Source organism: Dromaius novaehollandiae, chromosome 1 (assembly GCF_036370855.1).
Source record: "Dromaius novaehollandiae isolate bDroNov1 chromosome 1, bDroNov1.hap1, whole genome shotgun sequence".
Classification (NCBI taxonomy): domain Eukaryota; kingdom Metazoa; phylum Chordata; class Aves; order Casuariiformes; family Dromaiidae; genus Dromaius; species Dromaius novaehollandiae.
In genome coordinates, this window is record NC_088098.1 from 200,930,182 (window position 1) to 200,945,951 (window position 15,770).

General features: G+C 43.1%; 1 protein-coding gene across 1 annotated transcript in view; it reads right to left on the reverse strand.

Annotated features, from left to right (window-relative positions):
• Window positions 1-13,910: 13,910 nt before the first annotated feature.
• The window catches only part of DDX10 (DEAD-box helicase 10), a 204,606-nt gene continuing 202,746 nt past the window's right edge, over window positions 13,911-15,770 (reverse strand). The window contains exon 18 of the mRNA XM_064505051.1: window positions 13,911-14,629. Coding sequence (XP_064361121.1) covers window positions 14,440-14,629 — 190 coding nt within the window. The 3' untranslated portion in view covers window positions 13,911-14,439. The remainder of the gene's footprint in view (window positions 14,630-15,770) is intronic.

Genomic DNA, 15,770 nt, shown 5'->3' on the forward strand with positions numbered 1-15,770 from the left:
CATGATCCAGGAATAACATGAACTTTGCTATGCAACTCTGGAGGACACGTGTCTCCTGGGAAGTGGGGTAAGCTCTGCTGCAGGAGAGTCTTGCTTTAAAAGCGAGAGCTTATTCAGGATACCACGAGAAACATGGGAGTAGGGATCAAAATGGAGGTTATTGCTGCATGAAAACATCTCATGGAAATGCTTCTACACACTCTAAAGGAAAATCCTGGAAAAATCTCTGCCCTAAAAATGGTTTGCGAGTCACACAGCTAAACTGCCAAAGGTACAAAATGCTACAAGAACGTCTTGGCTGTATCAGAGACTGTTATCGCCTGCAATGAAGCACTTGTCAAACCAGAAATAGAGCTGAGACAACAGCAGATTTCTAGTAACACTGGTGAGAACACATTTGCATTACTGCTCGCAATAAATGATCATTAGTATAAAGTGCTGGAGTATACACTGAGAAGCAGCAGCAAGCTTACTGGCAGGGCAATAACATCACCAGGAATCAGAGAGATTCAAAATATTCAAAGCCCAACATTCACTTATAGGGCATTGCTTTCGCCCCTTCCCCACCTTCTCCGTGATGCCTATTAAATCTGATTTCCAGTTCCTTATCTCCTGCACTGGAGTCTCCATTTTTTTGCCAATGTTTCACGTTAATATTCTCAGCAGACAAACCCACAGCTGCCCTAAACTGACACGACTCCTTTGGGGCTATGTTGATGGTTTCCAGATAAATTTCTGGACAGAAAAGGCATAAAGCAGAAGTGTCTAGGTCCAGCTGACCAGGGTTTCGCCCCTTGCAAATCTCCAGATAGCCCTTTCTCCTGCGCTGCTCAGCAGAGAGAGGCTGGAAGTAGTCTCCTCTTGGGCTGAGACTGCCAGTCCCGCCTGCCCTGCTAACGTCTTCTGGTGGAGGACGAGCCCAGGGACAGCCTGTCTGTGCCTGCATCTTCTCTTTGGCCGAGGCTTCCTCAAGCTTAATAAATAATAATTCACACCAGCACCAGCTCAGGGTTTAGGATGGGTTCTGAGCTCAGATTTTGCAGATGCAATACGAATCCCTGGTCTCATTCCAAGAGTGAGTTACATCCTTGTCTCTACAGCCACCAACTGCAATGGCAAACCTGCCATTAGCTTCAGGCAAGAAAGCAAAATGGACCCGGAGCAAGCTCGGGGTCAGATCCCTGGCTAACACATGTTACTATCACTACCATCTACAATAGCTCCAGAGCAAGGTTGAATATTTTCAGATCATGATCAAATCAGCTTCATAGACAAAGGAACTTTGTTTCCCCTCCTGACTATAGGGCACCTTTGAATGCATTCTCATTTTTAACATTACATTGAATTATAACCCTTTCCTGACTCAGTGTAATTCGTTCTGCAGTTGAATTGCATATTTATCAAGTGCAAATTCCTGAAAGAACGACAGATACAGAAACTGCTCTTAAACAAAAGATACAGGTTGGCAAAATTAACCAGTCACCTCTGCAGTTTCATTTTTGTACAGTTTATGATCAAAGTGTGCCAGAACACAGCTGAGTACTTTTCCCTCCTTTAAAAATCATTTCCTTAGCAAATTCAGAAAGTGTTTCAGTAAGCCTACCAATCAAGCTAAGAGAAAGAAATCAATGATCTCCCTGCTAATTTATGGATTTATTTTTGACAGTGGCTGATTCTTGCTGAATTCTTGAAAAGTTAGAATTAACTTGGAAGTGTTGCAGCAAACACCTTGACTTGAGTCTGCTTAGCTCGTAAAGGACCAGTTTACACAGCACACGGGTTTTCTTTCCAATTGCCCTTGTACAACCCGTTGTCACCAGGCTGATGCTGCTGTTCAATCAACATGTTAAACAAAAATTTGGTTTTGTTAGATAGATTATTCTTTGTAAGCCATGGAGAAAAATTTTCAAAGTGGTCTAAAACAAAAATGTCCTTTCCCCATGTGTCAAGTGCAGCCTTTCCTGGCACGCCACAGGCCGTGTCCCAGAGGGCTGTAAAAGGCTGCAGCCCAGCCTTGCCAGGTGCTCGAGCATCACGCGCTACTGGTCTTACTGTAAGGGCCACGGGCCCCCTCAGGACTGTGCCTGGCTTCCAACCCCACACACAGGCTCTACTGGGTCACAGTTAGCTGCTTTTTCTTGACAAGGCTCACTCTTTTGCCTTTGTTTTTGCAAGAAACATCATCTCCCAAAGTCTTCATACCAGCTGATGTTTCCTTCGCTCCCACGCAGGAAGTAGCTACACAGACCGTTTAAGAAAACCTACACCGACGTACAAGGTGACCTCAGCTGCTTAAGCACAGCTCTCCTGTGCATTCAAGCCTTCCCACCATTGCTGTTACCACTGAGTCACTGCTCAGGAAACAAAGACATTTCCCCAAAAGCTACAGTTGACACAGCCTCTCTGGTTCCTGTTTTACAATGCTATGCCTAAATATAGGTGCTTGAATTCACGAGCTGGAGGATCATTTCTCTTGAGCTGGGGTCAAAATTTCAGAAATGTCAGCCCTGAGCCTAGCTCTGCTCTTAATGAATCTGCAAGATTTTTACTGTTGCCCTCAATGCACAGAAAGTGCCAAGCATTGCAAAGAGTTGAGCCTGAGACTTTCCGGTGCTTTGAGCTGTACTTAAGGCACTATAATAAACACATACAGAGCCTTGGTGATCCTGCAATTACCAGAAGAGGCTTATAGGCTGGACCCAGTGCCAGCAGTTTTTATTGCACTGACGTGAACAAGAGGGAATTGGTGAGAGACTATATTCAGGTACACACCAAACATGGTATGTCTTTGGGGGAAAGGAAGGCAGAGGCACTGACTGAATTTGCTGCTAAAGGACCAATGCGCCAAGGCACTCAGATTCTCTTCCAGCTCTGCCACTGCCTCAGTGATGACCTGGGGTGAATAACTCTGCTCATAAAATGACTATAATATTTACCACCTCCCAGGAATGTTACAAAACAAGATCCTTAAAATCCTCAGCAGAATATGTGCATTTTAATTAGCTGCAGCTGAATCCCAGACTGGCAAATGGCAGCTGAAACACCTATTTTTAATTGAAATGAGCCATACTAGACAGATTTTTATTAATGTTCATTCATAATACTAAAATTGCTCTTTATAGGCTAATCACCCATTAATCTGATCAAGATCATGGTTTTCTTAATGATGTGGCAACTCAATGCAACTATTTCCAGTAAAGCGAAAATTCTTCACTCTCACTCCAAGGAGAATTGATCAATGTACATTTATGTTCACTGCAGTCTCTCTTATACTGAGCACAACACCAGCCTCTTAAGAACTCATATAATTTTATCCATGCTTGGCCAATAAACTTTGCATTGACATAGGGTGCTGCTCTCCAGGCAAGCAGCACCCTATGCTACTGCACTCTCTGGACCTGCAACATAAAATTCAAGCTGGTCAACAAGCCTCATGGCAGAGGAGAGACTCCCGAAAGAGCAGTGGCCATGCTGGATGGGATGCCATGCTTTAAGGAGCATATCTATTCCTTCACGTTCACTCATTAGTCTCTGCTCCAGCGAACTTTAAAGACACGTTTCAGACCACATATAATGGGCAACGGTGAGAGCCAGCAGTGCAGAGGCGACACATTCCTCACTTAAAGCGCATATGAACGACAATGACGCTGCAAAGTTTTATATAGTTATAAAATAAATGCATGGACAACCAAAGACACTCTTCATGGTTAGCCAGTTAGCACTTTGCAGCTGGGCCACAATAAGTGCCCGTACACATACTCTGGCCCTGAAGTACACAAGGACTAACGTGGAGTAGCCTTGCCTTTGGTGGGAAGAGAGCATGCTACCTTGCATTTATACCCACAAGTAACAATTCACAGTGTTCCTTGTGGTAACTTACATGCCCAAACCCTGACGAAGATGAAGACATAAAAACATAGCTGTTGCTGACTCATTTATCACTGGTATTTTGCCAGTAGACTTGAAGCCTCTACCAGTTCCAAAGCTGGATGGAAAACCATATGCAAGGAGCCACTATCGTGGCTCGTGGCTCAGTATCAAAACAGAAGGATGTACAGATTGAGGCTCCACAGTGGGCTGGTTTGCATTTAAAACCACTTAAGGTGTTCATTTCTAACCTGGATGATTGAATGGGGAATGTGTGTAGTGAATTTACAGATGACAACCAAGAGGGAGAAACACAAGCATTTTAGAAAGTAAGATTAAATGGGCTGCAGTTCAGCAGCATAGGGAACAACTGACCAGGTAGTCCTACAAGAAGATGGGGAAGTTATAACAGATCATCAGCTGATCTAGGAATCGGCATATCTGCATTTCAGAGAAGACCATCCTCTTGCTGGCAGGTATATCCGGGAGCCTGGCTGGAGGTCTGCAGAGTCCCCATCTGCTCTGTACAACCCCAGCGATCCCCAGAGGGGCTGCTCGGCCCTGCCTTGCGGGCTGCCCTTCGAGGAGGACACGGACAGCCGGTCAAGGAGCAAACCCCAAGGGCCAAGAGAAGCCAAGGCAGCTGTAAAGGGATGCTGGAGAGGGGAAAAATCTGTCCACTGGCCCTGCTTGCCTAGAGATCCTGTGGAGGTCCTGCCACTGCAAAGCCATAGCAGAAGTTTAGACATCTTTTAGGAACAAAACCTGCATTACAGAGATCATCGTAACACACTGGACAGCCACCACAGCCAGAGGCAGACTGGCCAACACGAATACTTGCTGGCCCAAGGACCTGCCCTGAATCCCTTCTGGGTGAGCACAGCAGAGGTTTTGCTGGACCATTCCAGAACAGATATTACCTGTAAAATTGGCAATAATGGGTGATAATATACAACAGGCTAGAAAAATGGGGTGATTGGGGTCTGAAGGCCCTGATGAGCGTGGTGTGAGTTTTAGATGAGTTACCACAGAGGAGCAGGGAGAGGAGCTATGCTGAGCTTTGCATCTCTCTAGTAAAAAAACCAGCATAGGGTTTTTGGTGTCCCTTGTTCCTGCGGAAGCTGTGGCTGCTGCAGCCCCAATATTGACTGAACACAGAATGGATGCTGAAATCTCTACAGAGCTAAATAGGCAAGCCCATATTTTCAGTTAGTTAAGAAAAATTGCCCCTCTTAATGTTTTATGGCTTCACTGACAGAAAGAAAATTTTAGTGCCTGTGCAGACAGTCAGGAGCAGAAGGGGAGAATATTTACAACATAGAGGAGAATATTTAGGTGGGATATTATCCACAAGAAATTCAAATGAGAACTTTTGTTAGATGTCTAAGACCTTATAAAGCCACAGAGGGTGTTGTATTTTGAACATTCAGCATAATTCCCTGAGTAGTTCATGCAATGGAAGAGCTCATCTTTAACATGATCTTGCAAATCAGCATAGCTTAATCAATCACACATCAAATAAACGGAAGGATGCTATCAAATTTCAAAAGAAAGCCAACAACTGTGTTTTTCGTTAACTGTCAGCCCAGGAGGGCAACCGAGCACCTCCGGGCGCCAACACGGGCGGCACACGGATGCGCCCGCAGGACGGGAGCGATCGCTCTGGAGCGGGAAGCAGCTGGCTGTCCAGAGAGGGAAGCTGCAAACACATTTAAAGGCGGCCACCCCCCGCTCTGTGGCATTCCCAGTGTCACTCAGGGCCAGGCTGCAGCGAGCAGTAGCCTAATTCCCTCTAACATAGCCATGAATCCTGACACGAAGCCTGGAGTTACAAGCTCGCGTCACACTTCGCTTACAAAGCCGAAACAGGCAGCTCTGCCTTATCTGTCTGAGATGGCTTTGCTCCTTTGCCTGCACTTTCTGCAGGTGTCTCTAACAGCAGTATTTCCCATGGCCTCAGTAGCTGTTTTTCTTTTAATGCTAAGGAACAATCTTGAAGCAGCTGCGGGATTTTAGCCCTGTCTTCACGTTCGGTGAAGAGCCAAGCCCCGAGCTCAGCGCTGGCCCTGGGGCCGCGAGCACCCGCGGGCATCGCGCATGGCCCGCAGGCTGCCGCAGCCAAAGCCGCGCCAGTGAGCGCTGAGGCGAATCCAGACAGGCTTTCGGAGGCAGGGGAGGCACCAGCCTCAGCCCCCTCCAGCCTTTTCGGGCTCCACTCTCCTTGGCGTTTTCTTACTCCCTTGCCGTCCTGCCAGGAGGCTCCCAACGCTATTTTTCTGTTCAGTTTGTCTCTATGCAGACTCCACACCACTGCTTTAATGCAAGCAAGGATTTTTAAGTGTCTTCCTGAAGCCCTTCTTCAGGAGAGCCGTGCTACTATCCAGTCCATGGTGTGGTGGGACCACGGAAGCCTCGGGGGACAGCAAGGGCTTGCGGCAGGCTGAAAGCAGCCAAGTCCTGCGTTCCCTTCCTTCGTTTCCCCCATATAAAATGGAGGATAGAAACAAGTACCTCAGATACTTAGTGGGGTAAATTCAGTGGAAAAAAAAAGACAGCTTAATGCAGAATTTTACCCTTCCTTGATTTTATTTAGCAAGATCCTTGAGGAGAGTTGCTCTCTTATGCAGGCAATTCTGTGTCATTAACAGCTTGGTATCACTTAGGCTGAAATTAGGTGCTGAAGAAGCACATCAGTTTGCTAAAATGTATCAGCATCTACAAGAAGAGGCAAAAAGAGTAAATAGGCCTAATTAGTCACTAGACAAGGAACTAGATTAGCACACTCTTAAATATATGTAAGAAATGCAAGCTCTTCATCCTACCAAGCACATTTGCTTCCCTACTCGGGAGAACTCTCTACATGGCACACCAGAACAGCTGCGTGGGTCAGGGAGCATCCAGCCCAGGATCTGCCACCCCCAAGGCCAGCGGCAGGCACCAGACAAGACATATAACATGACGGAAAGTCATGATGGATCCCCCCTGCATGCCTACTCTTGTGATCCCCTCCACCAAACTTCTGCCAGGTGTAATCTGAGGAAAACAAATCTCTGGGGTTTGAAGAAAAAGCTGTTGGTAAGGATGCAGGCATGAAAGAAAGTTCCTGGCTCCAGGAACTGACCAGTCCCTGACAGCTGACATCACGTAATATTTAGGGAAAGATGAAAGCTGCCGCGGCAGATCTCAGAGGGTGAAGCACTGGCACATCTGCCCCTTGCTGACATCTGTACCACGGCAAGGCAGACGGACAGGCTGTTGCTGCCATATGCCGCAGCACCCAGGTTTGCCAAGGTGCATCAGCCAGAGATTCGAGCCTCTACGAGGGATTATTTCCCCCCATGATAGGGAAGAGTTTTTGCAAGGGGGTGTCAAAGGCACAGAGCTTGATAGCTCCCTGCTGGCCTGTCAGGCATTTGTATGTTCCTGATGTGGGATGGAGAGACTCGCAGAGGAAAATCCTGAACGTAGTCAGATAAAGGCAAAGATCATTTAGAGGGAAAGAGGCTCATGTGTGCCACTGTGTTTGTTTTAGACACTGCTAGAGTGGGGTGGGGTGAGTGGGATGGGATGGGATGGGTTGGAATGGGTTGTTTACCACTCACACTAACCTCACTGGTGATTTCCCGTATTTTCTTAACTGCACCCCAGGCCTCTCCATCACACAAGCACCCCTGCAGGTCTTAAATGCTAAGGGCAGGTTTAACAGCACCCCTCTAGGAAGGTGTTACCACAACTTGGGAATTGTGAGCAGGCGCTCTGGCTTCCCTTTGGGAAACAGGATCCATTCACAAGCTGACTTGCAGTCATTGGAGTGTGCAATATTGTGTAGGATGGCACTAAATCACTTACTGAATTCCTAGTATTCTCTTGACCACTTTCTCTGCACTCATTAATGACCACCGTAGGCAAAAACAATACTTAATGTTGCACAGACACTGAGACAGTGTGTTTGTCAAAAGGAAAAAAAAATAATTTCTTGGGGTCTTGGCATAGGGTAAGGCTCACCTGGGGACTCAAATCTCTCAGACTGAATGATGAGTCATTGCCCGGTGGCAATGTGAGTCTCCACTGAAAGGCTCCTTGCAGCAGCACCTTCAGCTTGATCCACAGAGACTCACTGAACCACTGTTTTGCTCAGTTCTTGCAGTCCAGCTGGTCATGGTCCTACATGACCATCCCACCACATGCATAATATGCTGCTGTTAATGTACCTTAACTATACACAAAACATCTCTTAAATACCTCAACTACATACAAAAGACTGTCCTGTGTGACCATTTCTGCAGGAACAGTTCTACTGACTCATGTCTTAGCTATGCACAATGACCTAGGCAAGCCCCTGGGACACTGCACCCAGGATGTTAATCAACACATTTTGGCATACAAATTGGACCAGACACAGCAGGAGTTGCCTCAAGGAAAATCTCTAAACTGTCCAAAATTCAGTCAGTCAAATAATTAATTGTGAATGTTCAGTCAACTGCCCTGTTTCAAGCAGGTCCCGTGTCTCAAGTCAGTCTTGACTGCCTGGGGAGGTCCTGCACTGCCCAACAAACTAATGATTTAAGCACACTGGGTGTGGATACAGGCACAGCCCTGATACCCAACTACAACACAATTATAACTAAAGAGCAAACTTGCTTTTCATTCTTAAAACTGACTTTTAACTTAAGTCTCATATAGCTTTTACCACCCTAGTCAGAAAAGACATGTTCTTTATATACATTGCAAATTTTTCATGGCTCTATGGATGGTTTAAGAATTTTTTTTTCCACCTCTCATTTTACTCTTAAAAGAAGATACTTAGGAGAGGACAGAGGTAACTGCAAGACTTTAAGCACTGCCTCAGCCTGTGGTGGGAACCCAGGGCAGAGCTCACACCGCTGCTGCCGCCGGATGCAGGGCGAGCCCCAAGGCAAGGCACACTTGCCCGCCTGGGAGCAGCCCTTCCATTGACAAGGCAGTGCATCAACCTGAAGTACATTAGCAAATCTTTCAGTGCAACTGAGCGTTTGCTGGAATAGCCTCATTTGCTAGGAGAAAGTATTCACACATTAATATGCCACTTGTAAGAAGGGAACACGAAGTTCTTTCAAAAACAAAATCAAAACCTAACGTTTTCCATTAAGGTCTGGTAACATCTTCTGTTAAATAAAAACTGTGCTCAGGGCAGTGGTATCAAAAAACTATCATCCTGTTCAAATGCAATTCGTAGGATATTTGTGGTGACTAATAAGCTTAAATTAGTTCCTAAACTATATTAACTTTCACTAACTTTCTGGAATAAAAACAAGCTGCATTTCAGTATGATCAAATGCAATTGGTGGCCATTAAAAGGCACTGCTCAGACGAACTGTTTCACTTCTTTACGAATATATGTGATGAACTCGCAAAAATATGAGCTAAGTTCCATTTCACCCTAGATGTGATAAGAGAAAACACATCAACACTGATACCGTCAGCTGCCTTTTCATCAGTGTACAATTTACAGCTTGTACTTATACACAGGCTTTCGGTAACAGCTGAAGTTTAGCATGTGAACGATAAGCTGTGCATGGAAAAAAGGAGGAGGGCCAGGACACCTTCTGTAGCCCTGGGAAGACCATAGCCAGGAACGTTACCTTACTTCAGAAGCCCATACGTGACTAGGAGGACGATGCTCATTGGTTTCCTTTTAAACACAGCTGAAATCTCACCAAGGCTACTTCTCAACTCAAAAGGTTTTCAAATACTGCTCAGCAAAACTAATTTGGTTTCATTAAACTTATCTGTATTTTATGGATAAAGCAAACCTTAGATGATGTGCAAAACCAACAGATAGCATCTACTGAAGAGATTCCACTCCTGGGTGATGTGTTATCTGATAGCCCTGTGTAATTTAAGCAATTTCATTTTAACGTGACTGGATCTGATGAATAGTCTTTGCCAAAAATGGCTTCCAGCCAGGCGTGAACATAAACAGGCAACGCACTGCGAATTCTTGGAGCAAATCAACTTCTCCCTACTGATTCAGTCATACCACTATCTCCTAACAGGCCTGAAAAGATTCTTTTTTTGCATTAGGCTTGCTAATCTGTTGTTATTAACTGACTCCTTTGCCTTGGAAGTTTGGGGAGTAAGCCTTTACAGCAAATTTTATGATTTACAAAGAGAAAGACACTGCAGTTGGCTGGCATCTAGTTACAATTTTTAAAGATAAAACTTGCAGATCCTTCTGAGAATAAATAATTAATCTGAAAGGATGAGAGTAAATTCAGAGAAGCTGCAAACACCGGAGCAGAAAGAGAGCAATAAAACCAAGAAATCTAATGAAATATTATCAAAAAGATAGTGTAATAGCCTTTTCTTATTAAAACTATTGATTGGAAATTTTAGGTCTCTTGGAGTTAGGATGTGCTCCAGCATGCAGGCTCAAGGTTTGGCTATGCTCTGCCACGGTCCCCATCAAAGCAGCAGCAAATCGGCTGCAGTAGAAGACGCCGCTGTCCTTCGAGCAGCCCCTGCGCAGTGAGCCGAGCGGAGGGGTAAGCACCTACCTCTTTCAGCACAGAATCAACCAGCTGAATCTAAATTGTGCTTTCAAGGCTCAGGTTACTGCTTTGGAGGAAGGTTTCTGCTGGGGCAGTAAACCAGCATAAAAACAGCAACACACTGAACAGCAGTGGCCATTTCTGCAGCAAGGGCCCACCCTGGCTTACCATTCCTGCTGCAAGGCGTAATCAGCCTCTCACAAGGAATGAGCATCAGTCGGGTCAAACTAAAGAGTAGCATGATAAGAAAAAAATACCCATTTCCAACCTTTACTAAGACTCAATTTCTTCTTGTGTTTTATATCGGATTTTATCATATATATCCCAGAATATAGCGAACTCACCCTGTAGGTTCCTATCTTCAGACCTTGTACTGTTTTATATATTCTGAATTGAATGTTCCCTACCACAGCTCTCTGGTTTTTAATGCTTCGCTTCAGGCATTTCCCTCTCTTCCAGAGCCTGGCCAGAGAGCAGGACACAGCAGTCAATATTCTAGTTGGATTCAGTCAGTTGCAGGAAGAATAAAAATTATTATTTCTATTCATGTTTAAAGGAAAATAAACTCATTTAAAAATGTTAAATATTTATTTGCAAACACCTATGTTAGAGCCTAAATTTCTTACACTCTTCATACAACTTAATATGCTGCAGCAATAAGCTCTTCACAAAGTGCAGATGAATACCTAACAGAAATTTCTATAGTGCTGAGGCAGGGAAGCATCGTTGCAACAATGCATTTAAATGCCTCATGGAAATACTGCAAGTTGGATACCTTCTGTATAGCAATCTCATTTAGTGTCACGCTATTAAACTAATTTTAAAAAACAGCTTTTAAATGCTGTCATATGGTCTTTTAACTGATTTCTACTTTCCATCTAAAAGAGGCTTGAAACAAATTGTGAGTAATAAATTATTCAGTAAACAAAGGACTAGATTATTTTCTACAGAACAATCAGAAAATTTAAGACTCTGAATAAATGCCTGCTACAGTATACTGCTGCATACGTGCGTAATATAAGTCCTCAGAATTAGTTTAAATGTACTAGATGTAGTCTGGAATAAGTCTAGGAATAAATCAACACACTGGAACCATTCTTGCAGCAGAAGGAAATCAATCACTATTAATACATAAGTACAAATGCAAAATATCATGAAAATCCATTATTTCAGACAAGGTTTTCTGCTTGATGATTTAAGGCAGTTTCTCCAGGCCAATGGCCATTTCCAAACCCGGACCTTGTTACCACTCCCAAAGGAGAAGCTGTCCTTCCCCTGTGTCCCCTGCCGTTCAGAGGCCAAGCGGGAGGCTACTCCTGTAAAAGCACAGGTAATTTATGAGCACGCGTAATTTTTTCTCACTCCAGAAACACAGCTAGAAGCAGAGCTGGGAAGGAACCTCTTAATCCAGATCTACAAATGGAAAGGAATGATAACTCAGAACCACAGCCACTGAATGCTGAATCCTGTGTTGTTTTCTCTCTCTTTTCAGTGCATTTAGTATTTCTCAAATTTTAGGCACACTCATAGCATGAAGCATCTGCCTCAAGCTCCTTCCCCCCCAGTTTTTTCACAGGGCTCCATTCCTGTAGGTACTCTAGATACACATTTTTCTTCAAGGACAGGTACATTTCAAGTAACTGGAAAAACTTAGGATTTAAGAAAGTATCACTCTACATCAGATAACACAAATGCATTGGAAACTACCTTATCTAGAAATACAAATGTAAGAGCAACTGGAAAATAGTTTTATGCAGATAATAAAAGCATTGCAAAAATAAAAGTGCAGTTCAGTCCTTCCAATCTATGTAAATCTATTTTTTACTCTGTTTACTGAGTAAGAACATTTCTGTCTCTCCCATGCATAGCAAGAAAATGAATGTGGATGTTCCAGCACAAAATGGTAAATCTTTGCTCACTACACTTTCTTTCCTCCAAGTAACTATATTAAACCTTCTCAGAGCAAACACTTGAGTTGGCACACTCAGGTGACAGGCAAACCATCTCACTACCACACCAAGTACACTCTGAATCTAAGAGTTCAACTGAACAAGCTAGGCTCCACGCCACTGTTTTATCAACCTCATCCAACTCACCTTTGAAAAGCTTCCTGCTGTTGATGCACCCCACCTTGATTCGGTGAGTTTGTCACCTTCGTCCACAAATCTTGAGCCAGGGCCAACTTTATTTTGGTGCGGAGTCGTTTGGTGACATCGCTCATCACAGTCATTGCAGCTGTTCCGATGATGAAGGGTAAGTACAGTCACAACAGCATCGCACCAGAGCCTTCTTCATTAAGGAAGACCACTGGTACACAGCTTTTTTGAGAAAATGTATACTTTTTGATTCACTAAAGAACAGCGATGGCAATGGGTAAAAGCCCATGGGCATTTATATCTATTCAGTGTTTTACTTTCTGTACGGTAATTTACCACGTAAACTTCTAAGATACAAGTCTGCTGCAAACAGACAATCATGACTTTGCATGTCTGTTTGCTGCCAACAAAACTGTGTCAACAAGCAAAACATTGGATTTTCCTGCTCTCCTTTGTTATCTCACACAGCAGCCTTCCTTTTATATAGCTCATTTATTAACTTTGTAAAACTCTCAGCAGTTTTGATCATTCTCCATATGGTCTGCAAGGGTTTACCATACTTTCTTCTGAATGATGGGCCAATATTGCTGAGGTTTCCTGGGGTGTCAGACAGTGCCTTGCTCCAGAGCATCCTTATGTAAGTAGGAGCCAGAGTGATAAAACCAGCAGCCTCCATTATTCTGACGCAAAAGGCACACAATAGAATCTGACACTAATTCCACATTGCTGAAGCATTTAGAGAGGCAAACATTTTAAGATCCAATCAGAACTGAAAAAACAGATTAAATCATCACTTTTAAATTTCAGTAAGCAACACACATAAATGGCTGAATTACGCAGGCCAGATTTCTTTAAAGAAATCCAGGTGCATATGTTGCCCCATGCCACATGTTGGAAATGAGTTTCGTGGTCTCCTCACAGCTCCATTTTTTCTGTTTTTCAACTTGCAAAGCAGAAAGCCTCCAGAGACTTCAGAACACCTGCAGGAAAGGGCCAGCACATGTATGTCTCATTGCTGTTATCGTGGTGCAGAGGTTATGGGAAAGCATGCACAAAAATCTGCAAGAAACTACATGATTTCATGGGATGCAACTTCAAAATATGCAAGAAAACAAAGGTAAATACTCTTCTTTGTTATATTTGGTCATAACAGCAAATTCTGGTTTCCAGTCTTTTAGGGGCTCCTACCACACAATCTGTACCTTGTAACCAATTTTATCAGACGGTATTATGCTGTACTATTTGTGGCATCACTGCATACTCATTTATATGAGTTTCAAAATTGAAACCCAAGAATCAAAGTTTTAGCTTATGAAAGTGGTTTCTGGATTGCCTAACACAGGTGACAGAATCACAAGAGAAATGATAACTGGCTGGAAAAATAACTGCTTTCATAACAAAGCTGAAAGAGACAAAGTTTATACCAAAGCTTCAGGAATTTTAATAAAATATTTTAAACATGTGCATGATACACAGAAGAAAAAAACATATTTTATTTTTAAGTAGTATGATTTGAGCTGCCAACAGTATTTCTTCTTTGATAATTCTAGTACACATTTATCTTCTAAGATAACAAACCTGACACAGCCAAGAAAGGCGCATCCTGTTTTTATTTAAAGCAAGATTAAAATTTTTTAAATGATGATTTCTTCAAAACCTGGAGGGCTTCAATTATAAATGTGCTACTGCAAAATGTCACCTGGGGATTTAGTTTGGAAAGTTGGTTTAGAAATCCTTAGAAATCAAAACTAAATATCCCGATATATTCGCGGAACAGCAAAACCTTGTCTATAACCTACGAGCTGATCAGAGACAAGCTCGTTGTCCATGGAGCTCCTGTATCTACGTCTGCTGGTACCCATCTGCCTAGATGCCAAATTGATCGTGCGCAGATTACTGACAAAAGAGTGAAGATGTCCCAGAAAAGAAAACCTGCAGGAAAATTATTAGCTATTACTGTTGAGCAGATGTAGTACAAGCGCTTCATCCTCCGCCAGGGAAAGCCCAGTATCTAACGGCATAAAGGAGTCCTCCTCGCGGCTCAATTTAGCCTTCTTTCTTTTCAGTGGCATTTCTCCTGCTGCTTCACTGCTACTACAGCTTCTTTTCTTTCCTCCACTCCTCTCCTCAGGTTCGCTGCAGAAACAAATCAATTACTCTTTTTAACAACTGTGGTAATCAATATCATCATGTAATCAAACAATTTAAACAAGGCAAATTTATGTCAAGATAAAAGAAACAAAATTACAATTCAGAAGGCTAAAGCAATAGAAGCAGATGAACTTTGAATGTCTAAATGAGAACTGCTTTCAGGCTGAGGTGGTGGTGGCTATTACGTTGTCTTAATTGATTACGGTATATCAGGATATTGATATTAGCTTTACCCAATATTTGCTGCCTTATATAGTGACAGACAACTTGACAAAACTGATTCAGTAATATGTCAGTGGACCTTGACATGGATTCAGGATGATGCCTAAAATAAATATGTGACAAAAATACAAATATGAGAACTGTCATTCCATTGGTGAATCCTACACTCTATTAATATAGATGCAAGTTTTGATTTGGGTCCATCTCATTCAAGCCATTCTTCCCGCTTCCTTCAAAGTAAGTCCTTGGAAGCTATTAACTATGTCTTGCCATGAGAGGAAGACACAAACCTACACCCATTCCCCCCCCAGTGAATTCCTATTCCTCTTGCTGCTTTTGCAAGACTCAAATGAATTGCTTTTTGCATCTTTCAATCTAGCTGAAATGCCTGTGTATCTGTTTTATTACTTTGACTTCTGTCACGTGGCCAGATAACAGCAGGGGAAGGCAGTGAGCCCCGGCACACGAGCACGCTGCCGCTGGCGGGGCTGCTGGGTGATACAGACCTGGCTTTCATATGCTGTAAGGAAGAACGGGAATTTATACCCATCTCCCCCAAATCAGACCGTAACCCCCCAAACTACTCCCTCCAAACAACATAACTGAAATGAGACGGCATTTTCAGTTTCCATGCTTGTATTTGAAACAATATAGCAAAAAAAAAAAAAAAAAAAAAAAAAATCAAAGGTTGATTTAGGCTTTTTAAAATAGATTTTTAAATTCATATTTTCAATTAAAATTTGGCAAATTTCCCAGAAAATGTTCCCAGAAAATTCAATTTTCTTCAAAAAATGCTTTAACAAAAGCTTTTACAATTGTATTAATACTTGCAGTAACTTAAGTGTAAATATAATGTTTGGGAAATTTTTCATTAGGAAATACTGATTTAGAGATTTAACGATTA